This window comes from Acipenser ruthenus, chromosome 3 (genome assembly GCF_902713425.1).
Source record: "Acipenser ruthenus chromosome 3, fAciRut3.2 maternal haplotype, whole genome shotgun sequence".
Taxonomy (NCBI): domain Eukaryota; kingdom Metazoa; phylum Chordata; class Actinopteri; order Acipenseriformes; family Acipenseridae; genus Acipenser; species Acipenser ruthenus.
This window is the reverse complement of record NC_081191.1, coordinates 13,754,753-13,769,881: the sequence shown is the minus strand read 5'-3', so window position 1 is coordinate 13,769,881 and position 15,129 is coordinate 13,754,753. Positions and strand designations below refer to the sequence as shown.

The following is a 15,129-nucleotide window of genomic DNA, read 5'->3' as shown; positions in this document are numbered from 1 at the left end:
AGCCAGACTATCACAATATATAAAAAAAAAATCTCTGGAAAGATGCCAGGAACTGGCTTCAAAACACACACAAAAAAAGACTGCAAGCTGTAAAGGAAGGGCACACAAAATACTACTGCAAGGGGGCCCAAACACTTCTCAAAAGTATGAAATTAGTTTTTGCATATTATTTTTAATTTTATGCATGTTATGTAATAATGTATTTTATTACAAAGCTGAATCTCTACTTTCATTTATATCATTCAATAAAACAATTAGAAATGATAGAAAACACTGTGGTTTCTCTTTTTACTGTATACACTCTACATATTAAGTACAGTGACTGAAAGTGTGCCTTAATTGTTGGTACTATTTCTGTAATATTAACTGTAAGCTGCTTGATGAGATTCTGGAATCAATAAGCTACTAACAACCAAACGAGCAAGATGGGCTGAATGGCCTCCTCTCGTTTGTAAACTTTCTTATATTCCTGGCAAATTAAATTAAATTCAGACTTTGAAATTACCCAACATTCCTCAATTACAACTCAATGGCTTCGTGGCTTAATATCTTCAGATACTCCTTAAACCAACCATTTTGTGTGTGATTGTGAGATGCATGTTATATCGAGGCAACAAATTACAATCAAAACAGTGGATCTCAGAAAATGCACAGAATAAGGAGACCTTGCAGCAACAATTCACTGCCAAAAACAAAGATATTTCACACCATTATAAAAGTGAATATGTCGTCTTATTGTATAAGAGACATCATCTCGTGTAAATCTCACAAACGAAGTTTGTTTAAATAGCTTGAAAATGAAAGACAGGCCTACAGGTGCCATGGTGAGACTATATTAAAAACAAACATGCAGGTCAGAGAAACATGTTTTTAAATGTTTGTAGCAATTTTGGTAGTATTTTTTTTGGAGAAACTAATATTCATCAAAATTTAAAAGAGTTAAGTTAATAGGATGATGCATTTTACAAAATATGCCAAGTATGTGTGTTTTTCCTGTTTTGTTTTTCATTTTTTAACATTGAAATTAGGTGAGATCTTCTACGCATGGGATGACATCTGCACACAGGATAAGATGTACTGGAATTCTGGCAAATACTTACCAGTAACTGTGATTGGTTCAGATATGTGATTTATAATTTCTCAGACGAAACTGACAAAGAAAGCCTGACAGATCAGGTAAACCATGTATGTATGTATGTATGTATGTATGTATGTATGTATGTATGTATGTATGTATGCATGCATGCATGTATAACAAATAATTGAGAATTGCTTCAACAAGGGTTTTTTTCTTTTTTTTTTCTTTTTTTTTTTTAAAGGCACAGAGCTGGGTGTAACTCGTGTAGTTTGTTTTTTTTATTCTGCATAATAAGCCTCAGATACACAAGCAACCAGACAGACTGTCCGTCATTCTGGCACTGTTAAGATGGTACAAAACGATCACATGTTCCCAATCACTGTCAGAACATTCACGCTTCAAAACTATTTCACAGCTCCCAGACAGAACAGCAAAGGGACTGAGTGTGCCTTAAACTTCAGACAGTAAAAACCACACACACACACACCTTACCTTCATTCTTGGCTACTTTAAGATCCTCAAATGTCCTATAGTTTACCTGTAGCCGAACAGAATCCACATTACTACTGAGCACATGGCTAACTACAGCATACACTGGTATTGAAATTGAAAATTAAAAGCTCAGGTCGACAATTTACCGCATGCAACCAAAAAAAAAAAAAAAAAAAAAAAAAAAAAAAGGGAACCGCTTTGGGTGGGTCCCTTGAAGTAGGGTCTGTATAGAGAAAACTGTTGAAAAGGCACTTGGAAGATATGGATGTAGATTCTGGAGGACGAGACAGACACAGTATTCAGTTTGGTTTCAGATAAAGGCTTTTGTTGATTTAAGTTTCAACATGGCTTTTAGCCAGAAAAAAAATTAAATAAAAAACATCAAACTATTCAAATAAAATAACCTGCAAAATGTTTACAACTAAAATAAAGAATTGTCAAAATTACCAAAAGGCATCATAAACAACACGTTACTAAAAAAGCAATGCATAGCCACTCATTAACATAATGTATACTTGTGTTCAGATACAGTATTAATTCTGTCAATTCAAACCTTACATGAACTTTCTAAAATGGCAATGCAGTGTTCTGCTGCTGCTATAGGGTAGATGGGGGTCAAAAACAAGGGTCATGTATTGTTCAACCCAGCTGTTGATCAAATCGCAAAATATATATGTAAAGCTAATTGTCCTTTGCATGGTTGTTTCCCTTTTGTAATTTTAAAAGGCATAGCAGTTGTGCATATAACCTCTAACCTCGTCCATGTTTGGTTCATTTCGAGACAGCAGTTTGTTTCCTAGAATAGCACTTTCTGAAAACGATATTTGGCAACTTATTTGAATTTGTAATTTTGTATCTCCAGCAGGAAGGAGTTGTAAATCCTCATTTTAGATTAAAAGACATCAGTGGCCTTTCCTCCCGCTTTTGCCAAGGGCTCTTTTTGTTCTCGTCTTCCCCGCCGTCGTCGTTGCAGGGAGTATCATGCTCAGGGCTGGTGGGAAGTTCCGACTCCGGTTGTGGCTCAGCTTCTACAGTTCTGGTTACAATGTCCTGCTGTTGCTCGGGAGAAACCATGTTATCTTTAGGCCTGGGGGTCCCATCCAGAACAGGCCCTAATGCGTTGTCCTCAGGGTTGTAGATGGCACTTTCATGTTCGCTGCCGTTTTGCTCAACGTCATCAACATATACCAGCTGTGTGTAAGCCATGACTTTCTGAATTTTCCTTTCTCTGGCCCCAATTCTATTTTTCCTGGCAGATTTTGGTTCATTCATATCAACTCCGGAGTCCAAACTGGCATCGTTGCTTCCGTTCTTTCCGGCTCGTTGGAGGTCGATGTAAGAGTGCCGGATGTGAGCGTTGGATCGGCCGTCCAGGGAGACGAACCAGGCTCTCGGGTGAGGCAGGGGCTTTCCCCCTCGCAGCTCCATGAGCGTCTTTTCTGCCAACAGCTGCACCTCCCCGTTCATCTGGACAAGACCAGCCTCACTGAGGGATGCTGGAATTGACATTGACTCTGACATGGAAGTGGACTGTAGGTTCCACTCTGTGCCTTGTGGGTCCAGGAGATTCTGCTGAGATGTATCCTGAGCTGACAGCTGCATGGGCTCTGGCAGTTGCTGGAGTAAAGGCTGATGAGAAGCAGAAAGTTCTGCTTGAAGTCTTTCAAGATCGCTCTGGTGCTCAGTCTGGAGGAGCAGAGGCTGACCAGCAAAAGGATGCTCTCCTGGCAGCTTCATGTAGTGGGCAGGAATGACCAGCGTGGGTAGCCCTTTCCTGTACACGCTTTCATTCACCTGGTCCACAGAGCTACAGCAGATCAGCTGGCTGGTATGGGGGAAACAGGTTGGTCTTTCCAGGTGGTCAACAGATCTTGACATCAAGTAGTCGGGTGGTCTCCGGTTCATTACTTGCTCTTGGTCGGGTGTGCAGGGCGGCTGGTAGGTTGCTTCATGTGTGCTGCTTTTGCTTTCTGCAGACAAATGGTTTACAGAAGCCTGCACTTGTTTGTTCCCTTTTTCTAATAGGGGCTGAGAAGAAACAGAGTTATAGCTTCTTCGACACTCATCCCGTGCAGGTGATTCATAGCCTTCTGAGGGTTCATTAGATCCGATTGACTTTAAATGAAACGTCTCCATTGATTTGTGATACTCCTTCAATGAAGTCACTCGATGTGTGAGGTTGTTCAAGGGGCTTCTGGTTTTATCTCGATCTTCATGTTGTGACATTAATTCTTCTCTGGAACTGAAGTCCTGTGATGTGTTGTATGAAGGCTTAAGCATGGGCGTGCGCATGTCAGCTTCCCCGCTTGATGAGACCATTTCCATGTGCACCTCACTGATCAAATGCAGTTGAGACATAGAGGTGGCCTGGTCCTTCTTCGAACCTTCCAGAGCAGACATCGGTAGTTTTCTGTGGTGTTGTCGTGGTTTTAAACATTTTCTCCTAAAATAATTAAAAAAAAAATGTTAATGGATTTCATAAAGATTGCATAAGAATCAGCAGCTTGGCCATCTCAATCCAACATTCTTTTATCCAGTTGAATTTTCATGCATTTCAGGTTATTGAGTTTCACAGATGATCAAAAAAAGCCATGAGAGTATGCTCACTAGCCATGTTGTATTTAAGTTTCTCTAACATAGTAAAGCCTGAAATGACTCAAACCACCTTCTTGATGTGAAGGGCCCCCAGTTTCTGCCAGTCTTGTTACGCCCAGAAATTCCCAGAAAACTGCATTTATCTTTCATTCTTGTCAGACAGAACTGAATTCCCTTTAAAAGCAAGTCATACTAGGCACAAGAAATTCAAACTCTCGCTAGAAGTGGCCTTGTAATAAGCTATCTACAGCTGTATATCCTGCCTCCAAACCTTCTGTGCTGCTTCTGTGTGTGTGTGTGTGCGCGTGTATGAAAGAGATAAAACCACAGCATGAAAAAAAATCAAAAAAATAAAATGAACTTGGCACGTTTGTTAGAGATTTATTTATTTATTTTTTTTAATTTATTTATTTTTTAACCTGTGAAAGCCCAAATGAGAAACCACATAAGCTGTTCCAGTGATGCACCTAATTTCACAGCAGGGTTTAATAAAGGAGATAATGTGATTTTCCAAGGGTCACAAACTGAGCCAGAATATAAGCTAACTCACAGTTTGAAAGCATGAATGCCTATCCTGGATCTCAACTTTGCTTGGCAACAACACCTGTTCAGGAGAATTCACTCCCTTCCGTTTTACTAAGAAGTAGGAACTTAACCCACCTGCAGTAATAAAGCAGCAAGCAGAGTAAGACCAGTAGAATGACAGCCATCCCACCTAGAATAGCCAACAGAAAGACTGTGTGGTAGGTGCTGATGTCTTTAGCCACCACAGGACCTAGAACATGAACAATGGAATGGTCAGTGCTTGAAACAAAGCTCTTCCTACCTCACATACTGTATTTCTTCGATTTTAAGACACCTTCGAATTTAAGACACAGCCCAAAATTTCCCACCGTCACTTTGAGGAAAAAATTAAACAAAATAAAAGATGCCTTTACAAAGATTCAACCTCCATTACGTATACAATACCCATTTATACGAAGGAATACTTGGCAAATTGGGTTAAGCATATTGGTAAATTAACATGCCTTTAACAACAACGAATCTATCCTAGTCACCATCCTCGGAGTTGGAGGAGTCATCTTTATTACTTGACATCTCCTAGACAATGACTCATGCTTCTTAGAAAATGGCTGCCTGTATGTCATGGATGATTCTAGATCGGGTAGTAAAGTTCTGTTCATCTTTTCTCGGACAGTCAGTCACGTTCCTGTTTGTGTACTCGGGCAGTCACATCTTTTGTTGCTGATTTATTTATTTTTTTTCTTAATTTAGTCGTTGCCAATTATTTTTTATTATTTTCTCCCCACTTTGAAATGCCCAATTATTTTAAGGCTTAGCTCACCGCTACCACCCCTGCGATGACTCGGGAGGGGCGAAGATGAACACACGCTGTCCTCCGAAGCGTGTGCTGTCAGCCGCCCGCTTCTTTTACACTCTGCAGACTCACTGTGCAGCCGCCTTAGAGCTACAGCATCAGAGGACAACGCAGCTCTGGGCAGCTTACCGCAGCTTACCGACTTACTAAGTCCGCAGGCGCCTGGCCAGACTACAGGGGTCGCTGGTGCGCGATGAGCCGAGGACACCCTGGCCAACCTAACCCTCCCTCCCCCGGGCGACGCTCGGCCAATTGAGCGCCGCCCCCTGGGAGCTCCCGTCCACGGAATAGCCTGGATTCGAACTCGCGACATCCAGGCTATAGAGCGCATCCTGCACTCTAGTGAGTGCTTTTAATGGATGTGCCACTCGGGAGCCCCTGTTGCTGATTTTGATACACGTATCACTATACTTGAATGTATGACGCAGGGCATTTTTGAGAAGAAAAAATTGGTTTAAAAAGTGCGTCTTAAATTTGACGGAATAGGGTAGAAGTTTAAGTGTAAAAATCACAGTAGGTATACAAAGCATAGCAATTGTGGTTTTATAAAGAACAGGTCACCAAGATGACAAATTACTGTAAAATACTTTTTTTGATTTGTCACAAAGCATCTTCCCACTATTCTCTCAATTGTATTATTTTTGTATTAAAATAAAGAAAGACATGCTTACCTGTATTTAGAGGAGACATGGCTGCCACCCAGTACCCCAAATGTGGAGCAATGTATGTCAACGTGAGCTGATTACCCTCCTTTTGTACAAAGCCCAAGCTGCTTTTCAACCAGGCCCCTATGAAAATAAATCAAGTTTTAAATGACCTTCACACTTAGGAAGGTTTTACATCAAACAGTACCTGGGTCTATGCACTGGCAGGTGGAGCAAACGCACTATGACACACACACACACACACAAACATGTAAATCTCATTAACCATGTTTCACTATACTATACTTATTTGTATTTCAAAATTATTATTATTATTATTTATTTATTAGCAGATGCCCTTATCCAGGGCGACTTACAATTGTTACAAAATATCACATTATTATTACATACAATTACCCATTTATACAGTTGGGTTTTTACTGGAGCAATCTAGGTAAAGTACCTTGCTCAAGGGGTTATTGGTTTATAATTATTTTTATGCAACGCTCTCTTGAAACAAAACCAAAAAATCTAAAACAACTGAAGTGCACAGGACTTGAACCTTGTAATCGTCAAATGTTTGAATGGCATTGACTTTTTGGGTACTTTGTATAAATGTAACACACAAAACATGAATAGTACAGTTTTTACTAGTACAAATTCTGTAGCAGGCAGAACAAACTGACAGTCTTGCTCAAGGGTACAGCAGCAGCGTCCCCCACCTGGGATTGAACCCACGACCCTCCGGTTAAGAGTCCGGATCCCTAACCACTACTCCACACGGCCGCCCTATGATGTGTAGTACATAATGAACTTTTTTTCTAGCTATATTCATACTGTTGATCTACTGAACTGGCCAGCGCTCCCCATGAAGCAGCTTGGCGGGCTGCAAATATCACTGACAGCCAAGACAAGAGCCTCAGAAAACAGCAGTCTAGCTCAAACATGGTCTCAAGAGGGTGAGGTGTACATGTTAACCGTTTCATCATTACCTACACAATTCAAAATACTGACCATGATAAATACACTTTAATAAAATACAGACAGTGTACAGCTCTGGCCAAAAGTTTTACATAACCATATAGAATGAACTAATTTATAAAGTCTGCTGAAACCTGCTGAATAATGTTACATGAACATATTGAATTGCATACCGTTTTGTAGTGTTCCATACACAAAAAAATTTGATATTTTGAAATCTAACAGTAAATGCTGTACTACTGTTATGGCTTCCGGTATCATTTTGTAGTTTATTTGATTACATGATGTTAAATAAAATATCTAAAATGAGCTTCATAAATTTTTTGTGTTAATTATGGGATCCTTCTCTCTTTGTCTATTGTCAAAATCCTAAAATTCTAGGCGATGTATAACTTTGCCATAGCTGTATACTTTTAGATTCAAATTAGGAGTATGCTCTGTTGACCGCCACAAGCAAACAACACTTGTGTCCTAAAATGAAGATCCACTTTCTGCTCTTTGTAGCAGTACAATTATTGAAATCTAAGAGGGTTTACTACGGCAAAGCACTGTGTAACAATTTTTTTTTTTTGGTTCCTGGGTAGTAAGTGTCATTTCCTAATTGCTTATGCCTCAAACGTATAGAAAATGGCTATTATCCCCCACAAACTTTGCTTTTGTGACCAGGACAGTGACATTTTGAAATTTACCTATTTTCCAGAACATTCCAGATAGATTCAGTGCTGAGTAAACTTGGAGTAACTTCTAGAACTTTCTAGAACTTTCCAGTAATATAAATAGTAGTATAAATACAGGGGCCTTAAGCCCACCAGTTCAGTTTAGTTCCAGCTGCCTAAGTGGATACATATCTGCATTTTTCTGAGATGGCATCAAGAGGCTGCAAGCATCCGGCAGACGCATTTTGCTATGTCTGCGGCCAATTTATCAAGACAAGAGCGAAAAAGTACTCTGTGGAAGCATCTGCTAAGATGTGTGAGGCCTACAAGGCATATTTCGGCATGCCTGTCGGGGATCAAGACAAACCCTGGGCACCTCATTTCACCTGCGAGCACTGCAAAAAAACTCTGGAAGGTAAGATGGACAATTGTTGCTCGGAATTTTATGTTATAAAATTTGTTAATTTTTAAAATTGTAAAAGTTTTTAATTTTAAAATGTTTTACAATTTTCCAAAAATATATCATATATGAAAAATGTTGCGAGAATCTCTTACACATTAATCATGGGTGAAATAAATGTATTTTTCTAGGATGGTACAGAGGGGAAAAGAGAGCCATGAAGTTCGCTATCCCAAGAATTTGGCGGGAACCCACTGACCACTCAAGCAACTGCTACTTCTGCATGGTGGGCCCTTCCAAGCGGACCGAGTTCTCTGTGGGGAGGAACAACGTCAAGTGGGAACCACTGGTGGACCCCCGGAAGGTGCTGATGCCACCACTGCACATCAAATTGGGCCTCATGAAACAATTTGTCAGAGCTCTAGATAAGGAGTTGGCAGCCTTCAAGTACCTTCAAGACTTCTTCCCTAAGCTGTCTGAGGCAAAGGTCAAAGCCGGTGTCTTCGTCGGACCACAGATAAAGAAGATCCTGGAGTGCAATGAATTCCCCAAGCAGCTCACTAGTCAGGAGAAAGCGGCTTGGAACACCTTTGTCGCAGTGGTTCGGGGCTTCCTGGGCAATCACAAGGCCAAAAAACCATGTGGAGCTGGTCGAGACTCTGGTGAAGAACTACGGCACAATGGGCTGTAGGATGTCCCTCAAAGTCCATATCCTTGATGCTCATCTTGATAAATTCAAGGAGAACATGGGAGCGTACTCGGAGGAGCAAGTTCGAGCGCTTCCACCAGGATATACTGGACTTTGAACGCCGCTACCAAGGACAGTATAACGAGAACATGATGGGAGACTACATTTGGGGGCTGATTCGTGAAAGTGATTTACAGTATAATCATAAATCTCGAAAAACTACTCACTTCTAAATCTTTTGTAGTCATTTTTGTATTACGTTAGTATAAATACATGTTAATTTGGATTCATATGTTGTTTTTTTCTGACTTTATGTGAACGAAAAGACACAAATTCGCCCATTTTCTCATTGGAAATAGGTAAATTTCAAAATATCACTGTCCTGGTCACAAAAGCAAAGTTTGTGGGGAATAATAGCCATTTTCTATACTTTTGAGGCATAAGCAATTAGGAAATAACACTTACTACCCAGGAACAAAAATTGTGTTACATATGTAAAAAAGAAATGTATGTGTGATACTCTATTCCACCACTAGGAGGAAGCATATATGCAGGAATTGTATGCCAGAGCCCATGCTTCTCTCCTTTGTTACTTGATATCTGCATAATAGAAGCTAGTACAGAACACAAAAAAGCTTCCTCATGTTATCTTTGCCAAAAAAAGATCAGCCTTGTGGGTATTTTCTAACAAACAAGCAGCTAACAGAGGGAAAGAAACAAAGACCCCTCCAGTGAACAGCTAGCAGGCCCCTCAGCATAAGCAAGCAATAGAATTTAGCAAAGTATGGGGCATCATCCAGGGCGATGCTCATTTGTCAGTCTGACATGAGGCTATAAATGCTGTGCTGATTCAGGCACATGTGGCAGCTGCCACAGAGAGGATGTGCCAGCCATCTACCAGCAGGTCATCACTTAATCCTCCAGAAAATCCTGTACGTCTCTCTACTCTTCATTTTCAAGACTCAAACTGGGTCAAAATCACGCCACTCCTAGTAAATTCCAGGTGGTGGCATCTGCTTCCGAAACACAGGGCAATGCCCTTTTACTGTACTCTTGCTAAATGTACACAAAAAGCAGCCTTCATCACTGGCATCCAAAATCTTTACTGACTCAGCATTGTTATTCCGTAGCTTACTACAGTAGCAGAACAAGCTGGCTCAAAATACTGCATTATAATAAACACTAATTAAATCAGCAGCTTTACTAATGAATTTAGACTCAACCTCCTCCTTCAAACCTTGATTGAATCAAATGGGAAAGATTTTTCAGAGGGGAATAGTTGACACATGAAGAATTCTTCTCGTTTAGTAAAGCCCTCCAAGATTATCGTTGAAGACACTGTAATAAAGCTTAACATAATATAGCACAACCAACATCATAACGTACCAGGCATTGGAGCACACAAAGTAGGACTGCAAAAACAAACAAGCATACGCTTCTACAGTCGTGAAACAGGATCCATATCCTACCATTTGGAACAGAAAACTTACAGCATGAAAAGTCCTTGACAAATACAAGAGAACCAAGCGTTAGCATACAAGAATACCACATCTCATTGAACTCGCACATCATTTACTTACTGCCTGTACAGTAACTACAGAAACAATCCCCTCAACAAATTCAGGCAAACAACAAAAAAATAATAAAAACCACAGACGTTATTCCAACGGGTTCTCCAAATTATCTTAATATGAGAAGGTTAATTATTTGAGAGGAAAGTCTACTATACTGGGGGTCTGTGTCCATTGTTAGTTTTTTTGGTTTCCCCCAAATGTATGTGTGTTTATATCCAAACTGTATGCCATCACATTTATATATCTTGTATGTATTGTAGAGTCCATCAAAGCAAAAGAGAAAATGATACTTTTTATTAAACTGTACTAGGTAGTAATCTTGTTTGTGTAGTTGACATGCATTCTTTGTTGAAAAGGAACAATGTTTTAAAAAGGTATTTAACCTTTTCAGTGCCCATGCAGACGGATTCATCCTAAAAATAAAAGTGTGGTCCGTCCGTCCGTCCCCCCCCCCCCCCATGCTGGGTCTTGTTATCTTGTGAGATGTCCCAGCAAACCAAATTTGGAGGTGGATTTAAAAATACAGATTCAGAGGGGAATGGCAAAGCTACATTTGTCTTGTTCTGTTTTTTTTTGTTTTTTTTTTCAGCCATCTGCTTTTAAATATGACCCTTGTACTGTAAATGTATGAAATATGTTTAAGTAATCTTCTTTCTTAAAATATCATTTGTTTTGTCACAGGAAAAATATGTAAGAAAAATAAACACTATGTAACACAATTTTTGTTCCTGGGTAGTAAGTGTTATTTCCTAATTGCTTATGCCTCAAAAGTATAGAAAATGGCTATTTGAAATTGGCTATCCCCACAAACTTTGCTTTTGTGACCAGGACAGTGATATTTTGAAATTTACCTATTTTCCAGAACATTCCAGATAGATCCAGTGCTGAGTAAACTTGGAGTAACTTCTAGAACTTTCCAGTAATATAAATAGTAGTATAAATACAGGGGCCTTAAGCCCACCAGTTCAGTTTAGTTCCAGCTGCCTAAGTGGATACATATCTGCATTTTTCTGAGATGGCATCAAGAGGCTGCAAGCATGGGAGACTACATTTGGGGGCTGATTCGTGAAAGTGATATACAGTATAATCGTAAATCTCGAAAAACTACTCACTTCTAAATCTTTTGTAGTCATTTTTGTATTACTTTAGTATAAATACATGTTAATTTGGATTCATATGTTGTTTTTTTCTGACTTTATGTGAACGAAAAGACTCAAATTCGCCCATTTTCTCATTGGAAATAGGTAGATTTCAAAATATCACTGTCCTGGTCACAAAAGCAAAGTCTGTGGGGAATAATAGCCATTTTCTATACTTTTGAGGCATAAGCAATTAGGAAATAACACTTACTACCCAGGAACCAAAAAAAAAAAAAAAGAAATTTGTTACACGGTGAAATCAGAGCATCACGACAAAAAAGACAATTTCATGGAATGATCACAGCTACAAAGATTTTAACTTTTCTTAATGTAGTACTTGTAATATTTTAATATCTGTGCTACATAAACATCTATTTAATGTATTTAACATATTTCATGTTCGTTCTTTTAATACACGCTCCAAGTCAAAAGTAAACAATTCTTTTTTTTTTTTTTTAACAATACCTTTTCAAGCAACCATAACAGAAATATACTTACCTTTTAAATTTAACATGCATTCATTTTCCAGATATATACAAATTATAATATGAACACAAATAATATTTTAAATAAATATTAGTTGTATATGAAAATTATACAACAATATCCTTTTCATTAATGTTCTATAAACACAAATGTGGTTTTACTATTACAATATGTACATCAAAAGCTTATACTTTCATCCCAGGGCACCTTGTTGAAAGATTCAAAAGATCATTCTGCAGCTACACTGTTCACAGTGTTTAGCAACTCATGGAAACTACTGCAAGAGCTGCAAATCGGGTTTCATATTCAAAACTGTAAACCGTCCTCAAGGGTTTTGCATTATGTAGAACTCCTCTGTTTGTATCCTGGGACACTATCACCCTTCATGTAAATGTGCTTTATTTTGCTCTTATCAGCCCCTATTTTACTGCATTTAATCCTGTACTTCAGAATACTGTAATCTGCCAAGTTTTTAACCTGCAGTACTTTGTATTTAATCACATCCTGATGTAACTATCACTATTTAATCATATCCTGATGTAACTATCACTATTACCTGCTGTATTATTGAATTGTGGTTTGTCAAACTTGTACTTTACTTGAACAAAAGTTATTGTATTTCTTGCTCTTATTGTATTACTTGTATTGTAACGCTTGAAATGTTTTTGCTTACGATTGTAAGTCGCCCTGGATAAGGGCGTCTGCTAAGAAATAAATAATAATAATAATAATTATGATGGGTATATATTCTGCACAAAAGAGTTCATTTGAAAAGTGTGTTTCTCCTTTAAACTAAGCTAGTCCCTCAGCTTTTATGAAATTTTTTGGGATATTTCTCTGCTATAGTTGCTTAGAAATTAACTTCGCCACTTTTTTGTAGTTCTGTACAAGTATTCACCTTTATTTGGCGTTTGCTAACTGCTTTAAAATTGCACTGCTGGCAGTTCAACAGATTTGTACTGCTCACTTCCAATTTTCACGGCAAGTGGAAACAAATGGCAAGAGGTTCCGTGAAAGTCATGACCTCTGTGATATAATAGCATCCTTACTTAAGTATATGTAAGCAATTTCACAAAAGTCCTGTAAGAAATCTATATATTATTATTGAAACCTTTATTTTACTAGGAAATCACATTGAGATTAAAACCTCTTTCAATTGAGACCTAGCCAAGAAAGGTAGCAGCAGTTCAATAAAACATATTACAATACACACATACAAATACAAAAATAAAATACCTTTTAAACACAGACAAGTCATACTCAATACAATAAACAATTAGTGACAATCAATTAGTGACAGGTGTAATCAACTACTTAAAACAAGCACAACTCTCAATTAAATAATCATGCAGCTTACTCTGGAATTGTACTAAAGTTATTTGGGACTGCAAGTTAAGTTTAGACTGTAATTCATTCCAAGACCATGGACCAAAATAAGCAAATTATCTTTTAGCAACCTCAGTGCGCACTTTAGGAACCATAAAATACAAAAATGAGTGCGATCTGAGACCGGAGTTACTACAAGCGACTGTGAAGTATTCATTTATATATGGAGGTATCTTACATAGAATAGCCTTGTATAAAAAAAATATGCCAGTGCTTCAACCTTTGCAATGCCAAAGAGGTCCAGCCAACCAAACCATATAACACACAATGATGAGTACTGTAACTTGAATTATTAATATATTTCAAGGTATCTATATGTAATAATCAAGTAGCAGCGCCTAGTATGGAACTAAAAGAGAGATGTTTTGGCACCCAGTTCAATTTCAATGGGCTGTAGTATAATTATTGCTGAGACTAACATGGAATTTTCATTTTCGAATATTCGTTCAAGATTTAGATATTCATTTGGATATTCATTTTCAAAACGTTATCAAAGCCATTATATGTAACACTGTATAAAAGCTGAAAAATATCCCAGAAGTAAGACAAGTCTTACCTTTGCCCTTGTGAATTAACTACGAAACAAAAGAATGCAATACAGTAGTTCAATCTTGTGTGTATTTTAAGTAAAAACAAAGTAGACAACACTTTTTTTTTTATATAAATAATCTCTGCCATTTATAGACAGTTTTTCATAAAAAGTAGTAACTTTAAAAGGGGGAATTGTACAAATCGAAAAAAAAACAAAAAAAACAATATTGACTCACTGTTTTATTTCTTTTTTTGCATTCCACTTAACAAAAACTAGGATTGCATCATGAAATAATTAAAGTTGATTAATATAGAATTAATTTCTTCTGCAAGTATGACCTGTATCATATATTCAAGACAGAAATGGACCTCAATTGACTTGCTTCCTTCTCTCTCTCTCTCTGGATTGCCTTCTGGTCACAGGTCTTCCTTCTTCAAATAAACACTTGACAACCAGGATGCGAGAAAACGCCGTAGCGAGTGTTTATTAATTTAAAAACAATAAAGGAAAAATAAACAAAACAAACCTAACCCGATCTCTGGTCCTATCTAAACAGATGTTTCCCTAACTAATAACGAGGCAGGCTAAGCCTGTTACCCAAATCACAATCCAAGCCGTTGTCCAAATACCTTTTCCAATAGTTTGTTGTCCAGTTCTCACAGTAATAACAATAATCCTTCCACTCGCTCTCTCACTCTCACTCTCACTCTCCAAACAAACTCCTACCATCACATTCCTCGAACCACACACACGCACACCTTTTAAAAACATAACTGATTACATTATTGAACAATTACAAACAATTAACTTAAACTGGACTTGCAGGGTCCTAATGCCCTCAAGTACTGTCTCTGTACAATAACAATCTTTATTTTAAACCAAACTTATTTATTTTTACTTTCCCTTATTTAACAGTTATTATTTACAAAGTGTATTTATTAACCCAACTTTAATTCTGATCCCAAACACTTTACATTATTTAATTTCTTTATTTACCATCCAGTTGGTTTACATTGTCCTTTCACATTTTGTTCTTTTCTTTAATCCGTCACATACATTACTATAATATATATATATATATATATATATATATATATATA

General features: G+C 37.9%; 1 protein-coding gene across 2 annotated transcripts in view; it reads right to left on the bottom strand.

Annotated features, from left to right (window-relative positions):
• Positions 1–1,334: 1,334 nt before the first annotated feature.
• LOC117435346 (protein FAM171A1-like) overlaps positions 1,335–15,129 on the bottom strand; it is a 79,427-nt gene continuing 65,632 nt past the window's right edge. For both annotated transcript variants that reach the window (XM_034058427.3, XM_034058429.3), the window contains 3 exons: positions 6,215–6,331; positions 4,826–4,940; positions 1,335–4,013 (listed from right to left, as the gene is read on the bottom strand). In XM_034058427.3, the coding sequence (XP_033914318.3) occupies positions 2,453–4,013; positions 4,826–4,940; positions 6,215–6,331 (1,793 nt within the window). In that variant the 3' untranslated portion in view covers positions 1,335–2,452. The remainder of the gene's footprint in view (positions 4,014–4,825; positions 4,941–6,214; positions 6,332–15,129) is intronic.